Raw genomic sequence first — 15,870 nt, 5'->3', positions numbered from 1 at the left:
CAATTGCTTTCGTATATGATGAAGGAAAAGAGCAAAAAAAGGAAGAAAAAAATAGAAAAGCGAAAGCGAGACAGGATAATGACTTATATAGAACAGATTTATCGTTATTATTGCGTTTGATTCAATAACACAATATTATGCATAAATTCCTCTCCACATAGCATTGCATCATCAGATCAAAACGCCATATAACATCGAACTCGTACTGTATAAATTGCTCTTCAGATCAAGAGATAGAGAACGCCAAAATATACATGGCATTATGTGTGGAATTGGGGTCCCATATAACAACTCATCTTTACCAAAAAATGCGGCCTGCATTTGCTTGTTGCACCCAAATATCTGTGTGTTTTTTAATTGGTGATTGTTTTGAGAGACACATCTATCTGTGATGTTGATGCATCTAACGATTTGCTTTGCAAAGAAATTAGGTAAAGATGTATTTCACCAAGTAATCCTATCATCCGTAGTTTCTTATCAAAGGAGAAACATCCCCAGTTTCTGTCACTGGCTAGTGAGAGGCATATGTCTGAGATGACTTGTTTTAACGAGTAGTCGTTTAGACTTGAATAAAGGGTCGAACATATATATATTTATAGAAATCAATGAAAAAAGAATCAAACATATATATTTATAAAATCAAATCGAGGGTTGAACACATGTATTAAGGTTACCAGAATCTTTGATCATAGCTTCAAATTATCCCGTTATGTGTTAAAAAAATATGATTTTTTTAGCATCAATTTATACGAGACAATTTTTGCTAAAAAGACCACGAACGCATAATTGAGAATTGAAGCTACGATACAAGACTCTTTGGTAGAATACCATACCATGGCATTGTTTCAAAATTTCCTTCTTATGTAGGTTGGCAATTTTTGGCTTCTATAATTGTGTTGATTTATTATTTCTTAGTGGTTGAACATAATTGTTTTCTAAACGAGAAGAGTACGAGAAATTTTTTAGTGTATCCGGAATATAGGACAGTACACCGCATGTTCCTCCAAATGTTCCTTCAATTGTATAATAACATGTATTGTATCATCCTGTATTCCAAACACACACTGAAAAATCTCTCAAAAGAGAACAGGGAGAAAAAGGAGATCAAGATAATATCGGACAGTCTGCAACCGAACTTTTGTGCAAGTTGTTCAGATCCTTTGGTGGTGAAAAGGAAAGCAATTTGGCCCTTGCTAGGAATTTAATTCAAGCTTATCTTACAAAGGGAAAGGGACTAAAAAGAACAATTTTGTTGGTTTGTCGCCATCTCCATTTTTGCCCCACAAGAGTAGCCACCAAGGCATGGATGGATCAACAGATTAACTACAATGGAAATGTCACTGTGACGGTATCTCAAACTAATAAACTAGTATTACTTACAAGAGTCAAACACAACACTTCTTGATTAGTTTAAAATACTGCCATAGTAGCATCTCTGTTGTAGAACGCTCTTTTCCTTGGCCCCCAAGAAAATAGAAAAGAGAGAATAGAAAGATCTTTGGATCTCCAACCAATTCTATCATAGTATTTCACATATATAGAGACATAGATACGTACATGGACATAATCTCAGAAAAACTAAGTACATCAGAAGGGACCTGTGCATAGCGCAAGAAGGCAAAAATAGTTGCCACTAGAGATTTATCCTAGTGGGAACCAATCTCCCACAAGCGCTTTATCCTACATTAGTTCCCCTATCATACTGAGGAACCCTAGAGAGTAGAGACTGCCCCTCCAATTCTGCATCCCCGATTCGACCAGCTCAACTAAAATGGCCTCAGCTGGATGGGGTACCTGTCAAAACTCATGGCTACTTGGCTAGCTAGCTACTTCATGAGCTCTCGTGAAAGTTGAGGGATCTAGACAATGCAGCTGGATTTGCTCGCATTGCGGGGGAGGTTTCAGGGACAGTTTTCTTTTGATCACTCTTTGGTTGGAAGGCCTTGAACAGTCCTTTGCCACTGATGGAATCGTTCTTGATCCCGAGCGTTGCCCATATTGAACTCTTTGCAGCTTCACTTGGATCATCAATCCGTAATGTTTTCGGAACCAAAACGCATCCATTTTTCTGTCTTGATGGCTCTTCCTTCTCCAGATTCTCTGGTCTTACAACGTCCTCATCCCTCGAATGCTTCCCCAATGTTGGAGAATTTGAACTAGAGTGGGGAGACTTTTGGTTTGGAGTAGCGGGTTGTGGACCAAACCAAGGAACGTTCCAGGTGCCAGGCACGCCACAGTTCCAATAAGGTGCAGCACAAAATGATAGAGGAAATCCTGGAGGACAAAAAGCCGGTGGGGGAACTGCTGCATTCCATGGATAAGGCCAGGGAACACCAGGAAGACAAGGAATTTGCGAAGAGAACCCATTGACATTCACCAAGTGTGGTTTTGAAACATTTACAGAAGATGCACTGGAGCTATCATCACCATTTTCCCTAGATTTGCAAGGAGCTCGAAATACCTGTTCTTCACCTTTATGTAAACCATTTCGAGTACTACTTGAAACATTTTTATCTGCAAGATTTAGAACAGAAGCCATAGGATCACAAATAGGTACATCCACTCCGAAGCTCAGGACTCTACCATTGCTTTTTAATGCAGGGTGGTGAGCTCCATTTGGAGCATCAATCCGAGCTGCTTGAAGAGCCTCGGTAATGGTGAAGTGGCGATAATGTGAGGCAGAGTTCTTGTTTTTGCGACGTCCAGCTCCCACAGGCACATTCCTCATGGTACCGCCTGCAGTCCAGTATCTTTGACAGGCTTTGCAGAAATGCCGCGGTTGATTGACATTGTAATTGTTGTAGTAACAAAATTTAGTGTCCATGCTATTGCAGCGGGGGCATGGAAGTATCTTGTCAGGCTTCTTCAGGGCTTTCTCTTCCGAGTTTTCGGTACTCGGTTCTTTCTCTGTCTGAGCAGTTTTCGATAGCGCACTTGCTTCATCTGTTGATGGTGTCTTCGGGTTCACATTAGAATCTGGTAATATTTCCAGATTTGCAGGGTCTTCAGTTTTAGGAGGAGAACCATCATCTTGTTCTATGCTCTCAGTCGATTTTCGTGATGGCGAATCCTGAAAATTTTACAAGTACGATTTAGAATCGGGTAATATTTCCAGATTAATGAAAACAACAGCTTAGAAAATCAACAGAAAACCTTCCAGATTTCTTTCATTTGAAGAATAAATAAATCTCACAGCTGAAAATCTGGCTGCTTAATTAGGAGAAAATCAAGAAGCATAAACAGTTTCACAGTTTTTTATCTGCAGTCACACTTAAAAACAATCTAATTAGCTACATGCAAATTGGACTTAATTAACCAAAATTATTAAACAAAGAAGTAATAAAACTTATCAAATTTAATACTTTTCCAAAAGCTGGAGTGAAATCCATTGATTGAAAATCGTTTCATTGATAAACAAAATTGAATCAAACAATCAAAAGGCAACAAATTTTCGATTTCAACTTTCAACTGGAAAAAAAAGGCTCAGAATTTCCACTTTCTTTCCCTGATTCTTTCATCTGCTAAAATTTATGAAGTTAATTAAACAGGATCAAAAAATCAAACAAAAATAGAAAAAATGAAAACGAATCAAGAAAACAAGCTCGACCCTTCAAAGCTCTCAGCATTTTAACAAAAGGGTCGAATCCAAACAAAAATTTAGACAAGAACTTTCTCTCTGAGTTACAAACTGTTACCTGCTCTGTCTCTTCATCCTCTTCTTCTTCGTCCTCCTCCTCTGACTCTACCTCCACTTCTTTCTCTACAGGCCGAGCAAAACCCAAGTCTTCGATGTCGGCGGGGAGGGCAATCTTCTTCCCGAAGAGCTTGATCGCGGGGTCCTTAGTTTCCAGCATTTTCTCGGCAGCCAAACAGTGGAAAAAGAGGCGCGAGCGTTGGAAGTGTTTTCCTTTTCGTTTCTTTTGGGTGAGAGTCGTGGTGGCATTGGCCGTAGTAAAACGTCGTCTACGATTTTGATCTGTTTAAACTTAGCTGGAAGTGGGTGCCACGTCACAACGTGGCGTTTGATTCTCAGCCACAAGTTCTCGTGGCCTCCAGATTTCCCTTGTCAACTTTCCTTTGGGTGCATGGAAAATTCGGTGCTACCATTAGAGATATGTATCTTTCTGGGAAGCATTTCAAAAATCTTATTCTACACTTCAAATTTTCTATATTAGGAAAGAAAAATACACTTATGATGAGTGTAAAATGAGATTTTTGAAGTGTCAATAACATTTTCTATATTTTTTCTTCCTCGTATTGTTACGAATTTTTTAGTATGCACCGATATATGCTAACATTCATATCTTTAGTCGTTGAATTTATTTTCAGATCTTTAGTCGCGTAATTAACAATTCATTTATCTAGTACATGCAGTTTGTCGAAGGATAATATAATTTCATAATTTTTTATTGTTCACAAGTTTTTACAACTTGACCAAATAAGATTGTCTAGTTCCTATAACATCCATCACTAAGGTATCGTTTGGTATGCAGATGGGATGAGACGGAACGGAATGGGACGGGACGGGACAGAACGGAAAGGGAGCAAAGATGCCCTCGAATGGGAACAAGAAGGAAGAAGGAGATGAAGATGTTATAATTTTGTGTTCCACGGATGTGGAACAAGTCGTTTCAGGGGTGAGACGGAACGAAAATTCACTCAAAACTCGTCCCGTAGAACAACACGTTCCACCCGTTTTAGGCACACTAAACACGAGATGAAACACATCATCTCACTCCGTTCCATCCCGTCACACGTACCAAACGATACCTAAAATACCCCTAGAGAGGGATAGGGCTAAGTGGAATGAAAATAAATTTTTTTATTACATTCCTCGCGTATGTATAGGACCGAATCCATTCGATTTCTGAAAATGATTACTAATCCTTAACTCTTCGAGGTATCATTCATAGTGGTTGGGTCAACTTTTCTTATTTTCTTGCAAGGAAATTGTTTAAAGTACCCTCTTATGTGTCTTGTAGGCGACAATGTTGACGAAGGAAGAAATTATGGCTGCAAATTGAGTTCAAATTAAAGTTTGGGGGTTCGCCATTGCAAGCAGAGTTGAGTGCTGTTAGAAGGGTTGTCATATTTGTAAAGGAGTTGCGAGTTACTAAAGTAGAATTTGAAGGAGATTATATCCTTGCAATAGCTGCTATCCAACAAGGTGATGACACCTCTATTTGGGATGGGATTAATAATTAAGAGAACTTTAACGAAAAGCTCCTGATACTGTTCACTTTAACGAAAAACCACATTTTTACACTAAAAAATCAATCCTAGTACTATTCATTTTACTCTTTATTTTGTCCTTATTGTTAAAACTCAAAGTTTTCAAACTATTTTCATTAGTTTTCCTAATATTTAATGACAGTCGCTTATTTCTTCAAGCTTTCTCTCGATTCAAGCTTAAGTCATGTTAGACGAGAAGCAAATCAGGCATCACATAGGCTTGAAAGAGCAGGAACTGGAGAGCAACATGAGGTGGCTTAATTTGAAGGACCACCGGACATGTAGCAAACATCTTGATTCAAAATAGTTTTACTCAGTGATTACAATGTTCTCTTTTATTCTATAATGATGGCCTTTTTTTTATGTTTCCGGTTTGAAAATCCCGACAAAGTTTTTTATTCTTCAGAGATTCGCTTACTTTTTATGTCTTATCCTCTTATACGTATTTTATTGGCATCTTAATAAATTGTACCTTTCCATAAAAAAAACACAGGATTGCAAACATACTTAGTACAATTATTTTTTGGGGTGTATGAATAACACATCCCACCCTCCCTTCTTAAATTTTGACCGTCGGATTGAACGAGTTGAAGAAGATCAAATAACCTAAATTATAAGAAACGTGTGAAAAGTAAACTAAATATATGAATACTCTAAGCGATAATGTAATTTAATCTCTTTAATTACTTGTGTATGAAGACTCTAAGGCAACTCAATATATTTTCTATTTCATTTATCTTGCTGACTAAATATTTAATCTCAGATTAGAACCAGGTTTGTCGCCACACCAGCTGCAGAAACTTTTCAATGGGTCCCACCCCAAAAAGCTCAAAGTTGAAAGCCTGCAGAATTTCTCCACAATCTCCCGTAGATGACCAACACGTATCCTAGCTCATGACACGCGTATACCATTGACCAACTTGTACGTAAGCAGAGGAAATTTTTTTTAGTATGATCATCACATAATATGGTACTCCACGTGTTCCTATATAAATGAGTGGTTACGTGTATTAAAAGATTAATAACTTAAAGATTAAAAATTTTCACCACTAACATAAAAACGCATCGTGTACCATTCGTATTTCCGTCACAACTAAAAATTTACCTAAGCAGAGCTCTCAAAGGATGACACCAAATCCAATTAGTGGACATTTTAATTTTTTTAATATTCCAAAAAATTAAGCAATATAAAAGTAAAAAAAAATATGATTTAGTACAATCTTAATGTAGGGATAAAGGGAAAGATATCATCTTCAGATCTCTCCTACCAAGATCATTAGATCAAATGATTCGGGCTTTTGAAATTTCATTCAACGGTAAAAAATTATTATAGCTTTTAAGGGATCAAAACATATGGGCCGTTGGATGAAAATTCAAAAGCCCGGATCATTTGATTTGGTGACCTGGTGGAAGAGATATGGAGAAAAGTTCTTTCCGGGATAAAGGAGAGATGATCCTTGCCGAATCCTCTAATTATATACGTTCATCATACATCGTGCGGTCAGTTTTTGTCAATTACTGTTTATATTCAATTTTAAGTTAAAAAAATTACAATGATTTCTAACCGTACGATGAAAGATGAACATATGTGATTGGAGGATCTCTAGGATCCTCATAAATAGGATTTGGCGATGATCCTCCTAGGTATAAAAAGTTAAAAGATAAGAGTATCTCCAAATAAAGCAGCATTTGACGACGTTAGTTTTGTTATGTTGTGTAGTAAAAATAAATTTTTAATGGAGATAACAACTTAGTTAGCAAATTAAAGAATTAATAATTGATCTTACATGCTTATAAGGTCAGTTGTTACTTTGTTTAAGTTAGCAAATTAGATCTCGCAACCTATTTTATTTAAAATATTATTAATAAAGTGTTTGATAATACAAATTGGATCTCATAAAATAAATAAAGTTAAGATATTAATATTTTAAAATAAAATCTAAAAAGTTGGTTGAAAGAGTGGGAGAACGATAAAGGGCGCACAATGGGTTTGCGCATGGATACGATTCACCAAGCTGGGGCCAAACATAGCCATCTGGCCCCCAACCAGACCAGGAATGCGAAGGCTGCCCATTTTTTTATTAAAAATTTTAAAGAAAAGTTCTCGGTACTTTAATAAAAATTTACATTTTTACACTAAAAATCAATCTTTGTATTATTCATTTCCCTTTTATTTTGTCATTATCATTAAAACTCAAAGTTTTCAAACCATTTTCATTAGTTTTTTTTTTTTTATTTTATCATTTTGTTTACGTTTTATCTTGTTAAGAGGACATGTGCCAAGTCACAATTCAAATGGGTTAACAAAGACACCTTCAAAGAAATATTTTTTGTTAAATCCTTTAAAATGCTCTAAGGTTTGGTCTTTCGGTGTTAAAGGTCAAATGGTTTTGATTACTTTAATCACATGCTTCATCTATTGATTAAACAAGTCAACTTTTTCTTTTAATCAGAATTAAACAAGTGTAATTAGGTAGTTAAAGTTGATTTGTTTAATGTCGGATTACCCAGTGGGCGGTTTGGATTTCCGCTAACATGTTTTTCAATTAGGAGGCACATACCACACATTTGATTTGGACAGGATTAAGATGAAATTAGGATGGAAGGTTTGAAGAAATTTCTCCAATCTCTTAGTCCCCTTCTTTCTTTTCAATTTTTTTTTATGTTTCAGATACATGTAGCTTTTTGCTTGTTGATTGTTATTTTATTTGAAGAGATTTTTCAGTGTACTTGAAACACGGAACGAAACATCATTATCATTATACAATTGCAAAAATATTGACTTAAGGCGCGAAATTAAAATGAAAAAATCTCGCCAATCATTGCTCATCTTCTGAAGAAAAACTTACCTATCATGAGTTTATATGATCCTGAAAAATCTTAAAGTAGGTCATTGAGGTATTTAACAACTAAATGTGAAAATTCTTATCAATTTAACAAATGACTTTTCATTTAAAAGACGTGTATAACACGACCCCATTTGATCTCTCGATGTAAAATGATTATTTGCTAGACATCAATCATCATCTATAGGAAATCTTAGATATCATGAGTTTGTGTAACCTGTACCTCAATGATTAAATCAGATTAACCCTTTCATCATGTAACACACTAAACCAGAAGAAAGATCCACCCTAATGATAAAAATAGAAGATTATGTGAACTCTCCATGTAAGTTGTTAAGCACATAAACTCAATGTGAAGTGTGTGACATATTGCTCCCATGGGCATGAAAGGACTGACTGAATTGGGTGAGATCAAACAAACATCATCAACGGACAGCATCCCATCTGAAAGGATTGACTAAGTTTGAGTAAAATGTAGCATGATAAATTTTGAAGCATGCAAAAGCAGCAGAAAGCATGGTGTGATTATTCTGGATGGATCCTTAGGCCTTTCTTGCTTTATATATCTTTTCTACTTTCTCAGCCCCATTTCGGATCTTTAGGCTTTTAGCTTTACATTGTAATTAGTTAATTAATTTTGTTAATTGCCTTTTGGAATTGGCTAATACATGAGCCATGTTTGTTTCATTGTCAATAACTACTTTAATTACAACCTAATAAATCTGTAACCATGCCACCATGTAAGGGCAGTGACCCACCACCAAACACATTGTAAAGTTTGATTGGTGATTCATAAAGTCAAACAATTTAAACTAAAAGCATGATAACTTGATCCCAATATGTCCACTGAAGTCGGAACGAAGTTGAATGGTTAAACTGATTGTGTTGCCAACTCTAATTGTGTTCTGCACTTACCATCCAACCAGATCATTGTGTGTCTTATTCTTGGAAAGAAGAATAAATCATAATAAGAAGAGCAAAGAAAGTTTTGAGCTTTCACCGTATAACCAATTGATAACATGAATCCAACTACATAATTATAAGTACACAAAACATCCCTCTTATTTCTGATGTGGGATTCACTCTCAACGTGCTCCCTCATGTGTGATGAATTTTAAAGTCTAACACGTGAATAACACAAATCGGGTGGCGTGGAGCACGGTGGCAGTTAGGCTTGACACACAAAACAACCTGCTCTCTGATACCATAGAGAAGGTTGAGCCTTCACCATAAAATCATTTGACAATATACGAAGTAACCCAACTATTATAAGCATATGTAATGTCTCTCTCCTTTATGTGGAATTCACTCTCAACAAAGAGGTCATGAACTGAAAAAGTCATAAATAAAGAAGATAAGAAATGTAAATGAGATTAACTACTTCCTTAATTAATTTAATTTTTGTTTTTCAGATTTTGAGTTACAAATTGTAATGTATGAGTCACATAATTTTTTAGTCCGTTAGTGTCACAGTATTAGCAAATGCATGTGAAAGCATCAATCAAGAGCAAACCCATGTGAAATCATGAATCATACTAACTTTAATATCCATGCGTTAGCAAACATAGAGAAAATCAAAAATCGAAAATTTGAATACAAGTATGTTCCAAGTAAACATGTCATCATCTTCAACTTTTTTTTTCTTTTTCAAACAAGTCGTACTTGTACTGCAATACTACATGCTATCGCATTTGGTGGTTCTTGTTTGTTTTCCCTACCCCTTAGTTGACATGCCACTAAAATGAATCCCAAAAGATCTAAGTCCATATTGCTTTGCTTTTTTAGTGATTTCTTCTTCCATTTCATTGAATATCCTTGTGCAGCTGTGTCCAATGATGATGACTCCCACTAAACCTTAACCTACAATTTAGTGCATGAGACCCTTGAGCTCAAATTTTGCCACGACATCATCCTTTGTGACACCTCCACTACCACATTCACTTAAAAATCAACTGCCCCACTTAACAATTTCCAAACCACCTCACTGCATTTTGGGGTAAATTTCCACCAGTTTTACACTCCTCTTCTCTTTCACCCTTTTGATTTTTTCCAAATCCCAACAACTCAAACAAAGGTCTAGAAAGGCAGCTTTTTTGAGTTGTATAAATTGAGTAGTGATAGCTTTAAGACAATTAACATCCAACTTCATAGAGAAAATGGCAAGCAGTCTCCTTCATGTGCTTGTGATCTTGCTAGGGTTTTCTCAACTTATCTTCTTGAATGCCATCCCAGCTACAAGTAAAACCTGTAACAGCTTTCTGCTTCTCTTATTCTTCTCCATCTAGTTCTCATTTGCTTTTTACAACATGCAGGAATTGGAAGTCTAAAGCTTGGACCTCAACTTCATCAAATTGCAGGAAGTAACAAACTGGTATTACTCCATATTTTCGATATTATAGTTCTTCGCGACTCGCGAGGATCCTCTAGGGATCTTAATAGACATGTATTCATAGTACAAGTATCACGAGAAGCGCTCCGGGAAAAGATGTGTTGAGTTACTAGCCTTCCATCACTTAATTTTCATTTTTCAAAACAGGTAACCACAGAGAAGATCTATAATGAGAGAGCTATCAGTGAAAGGATGGGTGTGGAGCTAAATGACTACCCGGGATCAGGCGCCAACAACCGCCACACCCCGAAACCGTAGTTTGGAAGATGCACTGGTTGCTAGGATTCTGTTGGAACTATTGGTTTTAAGGCTTACAATGTACTGTATCGAACTATTGGAAAAGAGATTTTTGTTTCTATATCAGTCATTTAAGTTTATTAATATTAGGGTTTAGACGGAGTAGGAATGTAGGAACTAGATGCATTAGGTGAAATGAAATCATGGATTAATGCAAATATATATGTACAATGATTATGAAGAGTATTAACTTGATCAAGCAGAATGAATGTATGAGCTTTTGATGCTGTTGATAATCTCATTAACTATGCTATCTGAGCACCCCGGAAGTTCGCCTCATTCTGCATGTTGATAATCTCATTGTCAAATAGAGTTCTACACTCAAGAATCTCAACGGAAAGTCTCATCTTAATTTTCAAAACTTCACAATGAGGCGATGGTGAAAATAAAAAAAATTGAATGGTGATTTATATACGAATTTGCATAACCGACTGAAAACCGTGAATTGTAAGTGTAAAACTTTCCATTTTTGTTATCAAAATTTTGAAAGGTTTACATATTGATGAAGCCCACATTAACATACCTTATTTGTCTGGATTGCTGATCACATTGTTGACGACATCATAAGTGTCACCAAATCGATAGCTTTAGTTAGGAAGCTTGCTGGGCAAGTCTTAATTAGCTTGCCTCCAGCTTTGCTGAAGCTCGGAGCTAGTTTGTATGTTCTATCTTGGCAATTTGCCGCGATCGAGTTTGTGGCCGAAAATAAGAGTCGAGCGGCAAGGTATAAGATTTGTAATTTGAGAATTTCATGGTCATTTGATGCACAATATGTAGAGGCTATGTTGCAGACAAACTACAATGATAGTTGTATAGGAAAAACTACTTGAACCATTAGGAGCAATTGTAACCAGCAGTCTCCTGGTTTTAGAGAATACATTCTTTATTCCTCCGACGTTTGGAGCAATCATGCATTGCTACGTGAAAAAACTAAAACGCATACGGGGTATGTTAATTTGGCTTGCTAAAGTGGTATCCATAACCTAACATCAAAGTAAAATTCTTAAGGAAATCATTAGTTCCTAAGGAAAAAGGCTTCATTTGTAGAGACGGAGTCAGAGACTTTAAGAACAAAATACACATCTAAAAGCCAAATCAATTGTGGATGACATTTCATAAGATATCTTGCGTTACTCAATTTCTTTCAATTTTGATACGAAGATGAAAGTATAATTCTTAAGCTCGTCAAAAGAAGAAAATAAAGGAACATCATGAAATAAAAGATGAAATATTATATTTGAGAAACAAATGCGTTGAAAAAGCTTCACTTTTTTCGCTCTGATAAAAAAACTTCACTTATACACAATTATCATCAATTTGTTTTAACTGCAAGCGACATTATTATTGTAAACTAACTAAAATGAAGGGAAGAGTTTAAACTCGACGTAGTGAATTAGAAAAAAAATTTTTTTTAACAAAATACTTTCGATATTGTTCACCATCTATCAGATGGTTCCACCGTTTGTTATTTCTTTTAAATTCCATTTATAAACACGACAGTCCCACGGCAAGAAGCCGAATTGAACCAAAAGAGAGCCCAAAGTTTGGGAAAAAAACAAAAACAACAAAAAGGCCCAAATAGGGAACACTTCCACGAAAGAATCCACGAGAGTGATTTTTCAGTATGACTGATACATGAGATAGTATATCACGTGTTATTATACAAATGATTGGAAATGTGTGCTAAAATGTTAATGACTTAAAAAATAAAATTTCTCACCACTTCAATTAAAGCACGTGGTCTACCACTTGTGTTCCCGTCACAATTAAAAATTTCTCAGAATCAACGACCAGCTCACCGAGAGATTTTTCAATGTGACCGTCACACGAGATGGTACACTACGTGTTCCTATATAAATGGTAGGTTATATGTGTTAAAAGGTTAATAATTTAAAAATTAAAATTTTTCACCATTTACATAAAAACACGTGATGTACCATCCGTGTTTCCGTCTCAACTAAAAATTTATGCAGCTCACCATTTCCTTCCAAGTCAAGAACTTTTCCAGTCGTTTTGTAATTTCTGAATTCAGACCAGTAAGAAGTAAGAACCAGCTAGAGAGAGAGAGAGAGAGAGATGGTTCGTCTGCGGGGAGGTGCAAAGAGAGAGCAAACAAGCCCTCTGGGAGAAATTGGCGACGAAATTAAAGCAATGGACGTAGAAGATGACAATGCTCGAGGTCAGTTTCTCCCATTTCTGCTTTCCTTGATATTTCTTTCTTTCGCCTGCATTTCTTTCTCGTTGCGTGTTTAAGGTTCACATATGTTAGTCATACATTGCTACAACCATGGTTTCTTTGCAATTTTTTCTCCGAATTTCTGCTGGAAAATGCTTTTTGTCGTTTTTCTTTTTTTTCTTTGTGTAGAAATTTGAGGTAAAGTGACGTAGGGTTTGTTTGGGACTGCTTCTGTAGGAAGCACTTATGCTAGAAACGCTTGTAGTATTATAAACAAGTAGAAATTTTTATAAAAAAAGTTCCAAGTGGAAGCACCTCTACAACCATAAGAACTATAATGTTTTTGTTCCAAACGCATTAAGGTAATTAGAAGCACTTTTGGTTGTCTAAACAGAAGCAAATCCCAAATGGGCCCTAAGAAATTTTGGGCTTTTTGCAAGATAATGCTTTGCCAATAAGTGACTGAGATTTTTGGTGTGGATAGCAGATGGCAAGAAGAGGCATGAGATTGGGGACCAAACTGATTCCTTTGCCGAAATGGTACTTCTTCTTTTCTCCGCCCTCGTAATTTAATCTCTGATTTGCTATAAGCAAGTTGGTGTGACTTGATTGATCTGAATACATAAGTTGTCAGGATGTAAAGGTTGTAACTTTATCGATCTGAATTGGCTAATCTAATTCATTTTTGATGATTCATTTCGTCTAATTTACCTTGATATGTTCTGAATGTGTTCACAGAATACTAAGAACCTGCTCAAACTTTTGGAAGACGGGACGTATCCTTTGTGATATATTTGATCGTTTATGTTTTTGTTCATCCATCACATTGGCATTTTCGGGGTTTTTCTTAATTCACTTTGCAAGTAAATGTGTGGGAAACCTTGTAGAGTTGGAAAGAATCAAAGAGGGGAACAAGGTGCTTGTTAGGGACAGGGTAAGTTCAACCGATGAAGTCCTTCGCTGTGTAATTCCTACGTTTAAATGGCATGAATTAACCAATTCTGTACGCATGATTAGAATTGTACATCTGTTCATTGACAGGACATGCAGCGGAGGGTTGCTGAGAAGAAGCCGGAAATTCAGAAGAAGGATATGAGAGTGGAAGCATGCATCTCTAAACCAGGTAATTAACTTGACACATCACGCGTTTGAGATATTTGAATCTTCTTCTGGATGAACATTTGCTTTGACGTTTGGTAAATGCGTGCAGCATTGCAGCCTAGTGCTGATGAATTAGCCCGAGCTAAAGCGGAGGCACGCAAGAAGATACTTCCCTGCCCTCGCTGCGAAAGCTTGAACACAAGATTTGAACAGTTCAAATATTCCAATCTACGTAAAGAAAAACGTTTGTGCAGAGATTGTAAAAGAAGCTGGATTGTTGGTGGAAAGTTAAGAAGGGGTGGCGTTAACAACTCTCTTAAGCTAGGGTTAGTGTCTCTGTGAAGTTCCAAACTGGTTTTGTAAAAGGAGGACTCCAGGAGTAGATGGCAAGAGGTGTAGTTTTGTTAAGTGCCATTATATATGTATGCATGAGGAGGTGCTGCAGATCTTACTAGTGAGGACAGCTTTTGATTGTGGAGGAGATTTGAATGATATGTTATGGTTGACAATTATATTATGATTGTGAAGGAGGTGTAATTTCATAGCAATAACGTAATGTTTTGCGAGAAAATTAAAATACATGAACTGCGTGATTGATTTAAAATATTATCTAAAGTAAAATTCTTAATGCAAGTATTGCTTTCCAAGGAAAAATGATTTATTCATTGGAGAAGGGGAGTCAAACCGAAAAGCGTTGAGAAATTCTATGGCCAATTTATTAGAGAGAAATTTTATGTGCAACACGTCTTGTCTTTTGAATAGAGGAAACATTGAGAAAGCGCCACTTTTACTAAATTTCTTTTAACGTTGATTTGATTTTTGCACAACATGTTTGCAAATCAAATAATGTATCACTAATAAAAAAAATAAGCACGTTAATCAACACTTAAATTATAATTCAATTATCAAGAACCACATCATTTACACTATGTTTGGATAAAGAAGTTTAAGATTACTAAGAAATTTTAAAATGACGGGATTTTATTTTCTAGAAATTGTGAATTTTTTTGTTTGGTTAACCTAAAACAACAATGGAATTGAATACGAAATTTCTTATTTTTAAACTCTCAATCATAGAAATTGGAAAATGACATCTATTTACATGGAATTTAAACTTGGGAGTTGAAGGCTCCATGACACACCCCGATCCTAAAATCAAGGCGTGCTGGCCGTCACGTGGGCGTGACGTAACCAAAAGTGTGACGCGGAAGCAATAGATAAGAGCAATATGAAGAAATAAAAACCTAATACTAACAATAATATCCAACTAACATGCTAGAGTGAGTTTAAGTGTGAAACACACATATTCAGAGCATAAATATTAGGTGCAGTCAAGTAGGAATAACTAAATTACAACACCTGAAGGTGAGTCCTACATTTATGTAGTCTGTCAGAACTCCGTGGAAATCCTCGTGAGCCACCACACCGCTAACTAGAAACTGGAGGGGCGCAAAATAAGATTGAGTGGGTCAGTAAAACAAAGTTTTTTGAAAACATTTCATTTAATAACATTTCTAACCCCTCGCTGTAAAACCTGTATACATTCCCAGAAAATGACATAATATGCATATAATTCTTCAAATATTTCAATTCACAAATCTTTATCAAAAACCAGAAAGTATGCCATGCCATAACGTCAACAACAGAATAAGAATGCAACATTATAACAGGTGAAATAAGGAATTAACCGGAGACTCTGCAATTGGTCCTGTACGGCGCTACTCTGCACATAAATCGAAACTACTTGAAGTAGTCTGTACGATAAGAAAGGTATAAGAATACGCTTTAGTGCTTCTCTCATCAACAGTTGTATAATAATCTAAAATCAC

At 36.0% G+C, this 15,870-nt stretch overlaps 3 protein-coding genes across 3 annotated transcripts; 2 read left to right on the top strand and 1 right to left on the bottom strand.

Annotated features, from left to right (window-relative positions):
* Positions 1–1,247: 1,247 nt before the first annotated feature.
* LOC103420345 (cyclic dof factor 3-like) lies at positions 1,248–3,938 on the bottom strand. The gene is made up of 2 exons (NM_001328832.1): positions 3,696–3,938; positions 1,248–3,070 (listed from the first exon to the last, which is right to left on the bottom strand). The coding sequence occupies exons 1-2, from the start codon at positions 3,852–3,854 to the stop codon at positions 1,832–1,834; spliced, it is 1,398 nt and encodes a 465-aa protein (NP_001315761.1). The 5' UTR covers positions 3,855–3,938; the 3' UTR covers positions 1,248–1,831.
* Positions 3,939–10,063: 6,125 nt separating this feature from the next.
* On the top strand, positions 10,064–11,005 carry LOC114825555 (uncharacterized). The gene is made up of 3 exons (XM_029104289.2): positions 10,064–10,316; positions 10,391–10,449; positions 10,615–11,005. Exons 1-3 carry the CDS (start codon positions 10,235–10,237, stop codon positions 10,723–10,725), a joined length of 252 nt encoding a protein of 83 aa, XP_028960122.1. The 5' UTR covers positions 10,064–10,234; the 3' UTR covers positions 10,726–11,005.
* Positions 11,006–12,792: 1,787 nt separating this feature from the next.
* LOC103420346 (uncharacterized) lies at positions 12,793–14,583 on the top strand. The gene is made up of 6 exons (XM_008358408.4): positions 12,793–12,943; positions 13,428–13,480; positions 13,679–13,716; positions 13,805–13,874; positions 13,982–14,063; positions 14,151–14,583. The coding sequence occupies exons 1-6, from the start codon at positions 12,841–12,843 to the stop codon at positions 14,381–14,383; spliced, it is 579 nt and encodes a 192-aa protein (XP_008356630.2). The 5' UTR covers positions 12,793–12,840; the 3' UTR covers positions 14,384–14,583.
* Positions 14,584–15,870: the final 1,287 nt, after the last annotated feature.

Source organism: Malus domestica, chromosome 06, assembly GCF_042453785.1.
Source record: "Malus domestica chromosome 06, GDT2T_hap1".
Taxonomy (NCBI): Eukaryota; Viridiplantae; Streptophyta; class Magnoliopsida; order Rosales; family Rosaceae; genus Malus; species Malus domestica.
Note: the sequence above shows the minus strand (reverse complement) of the source record. Positions and strands in the feature narration are given on the sequence as shown.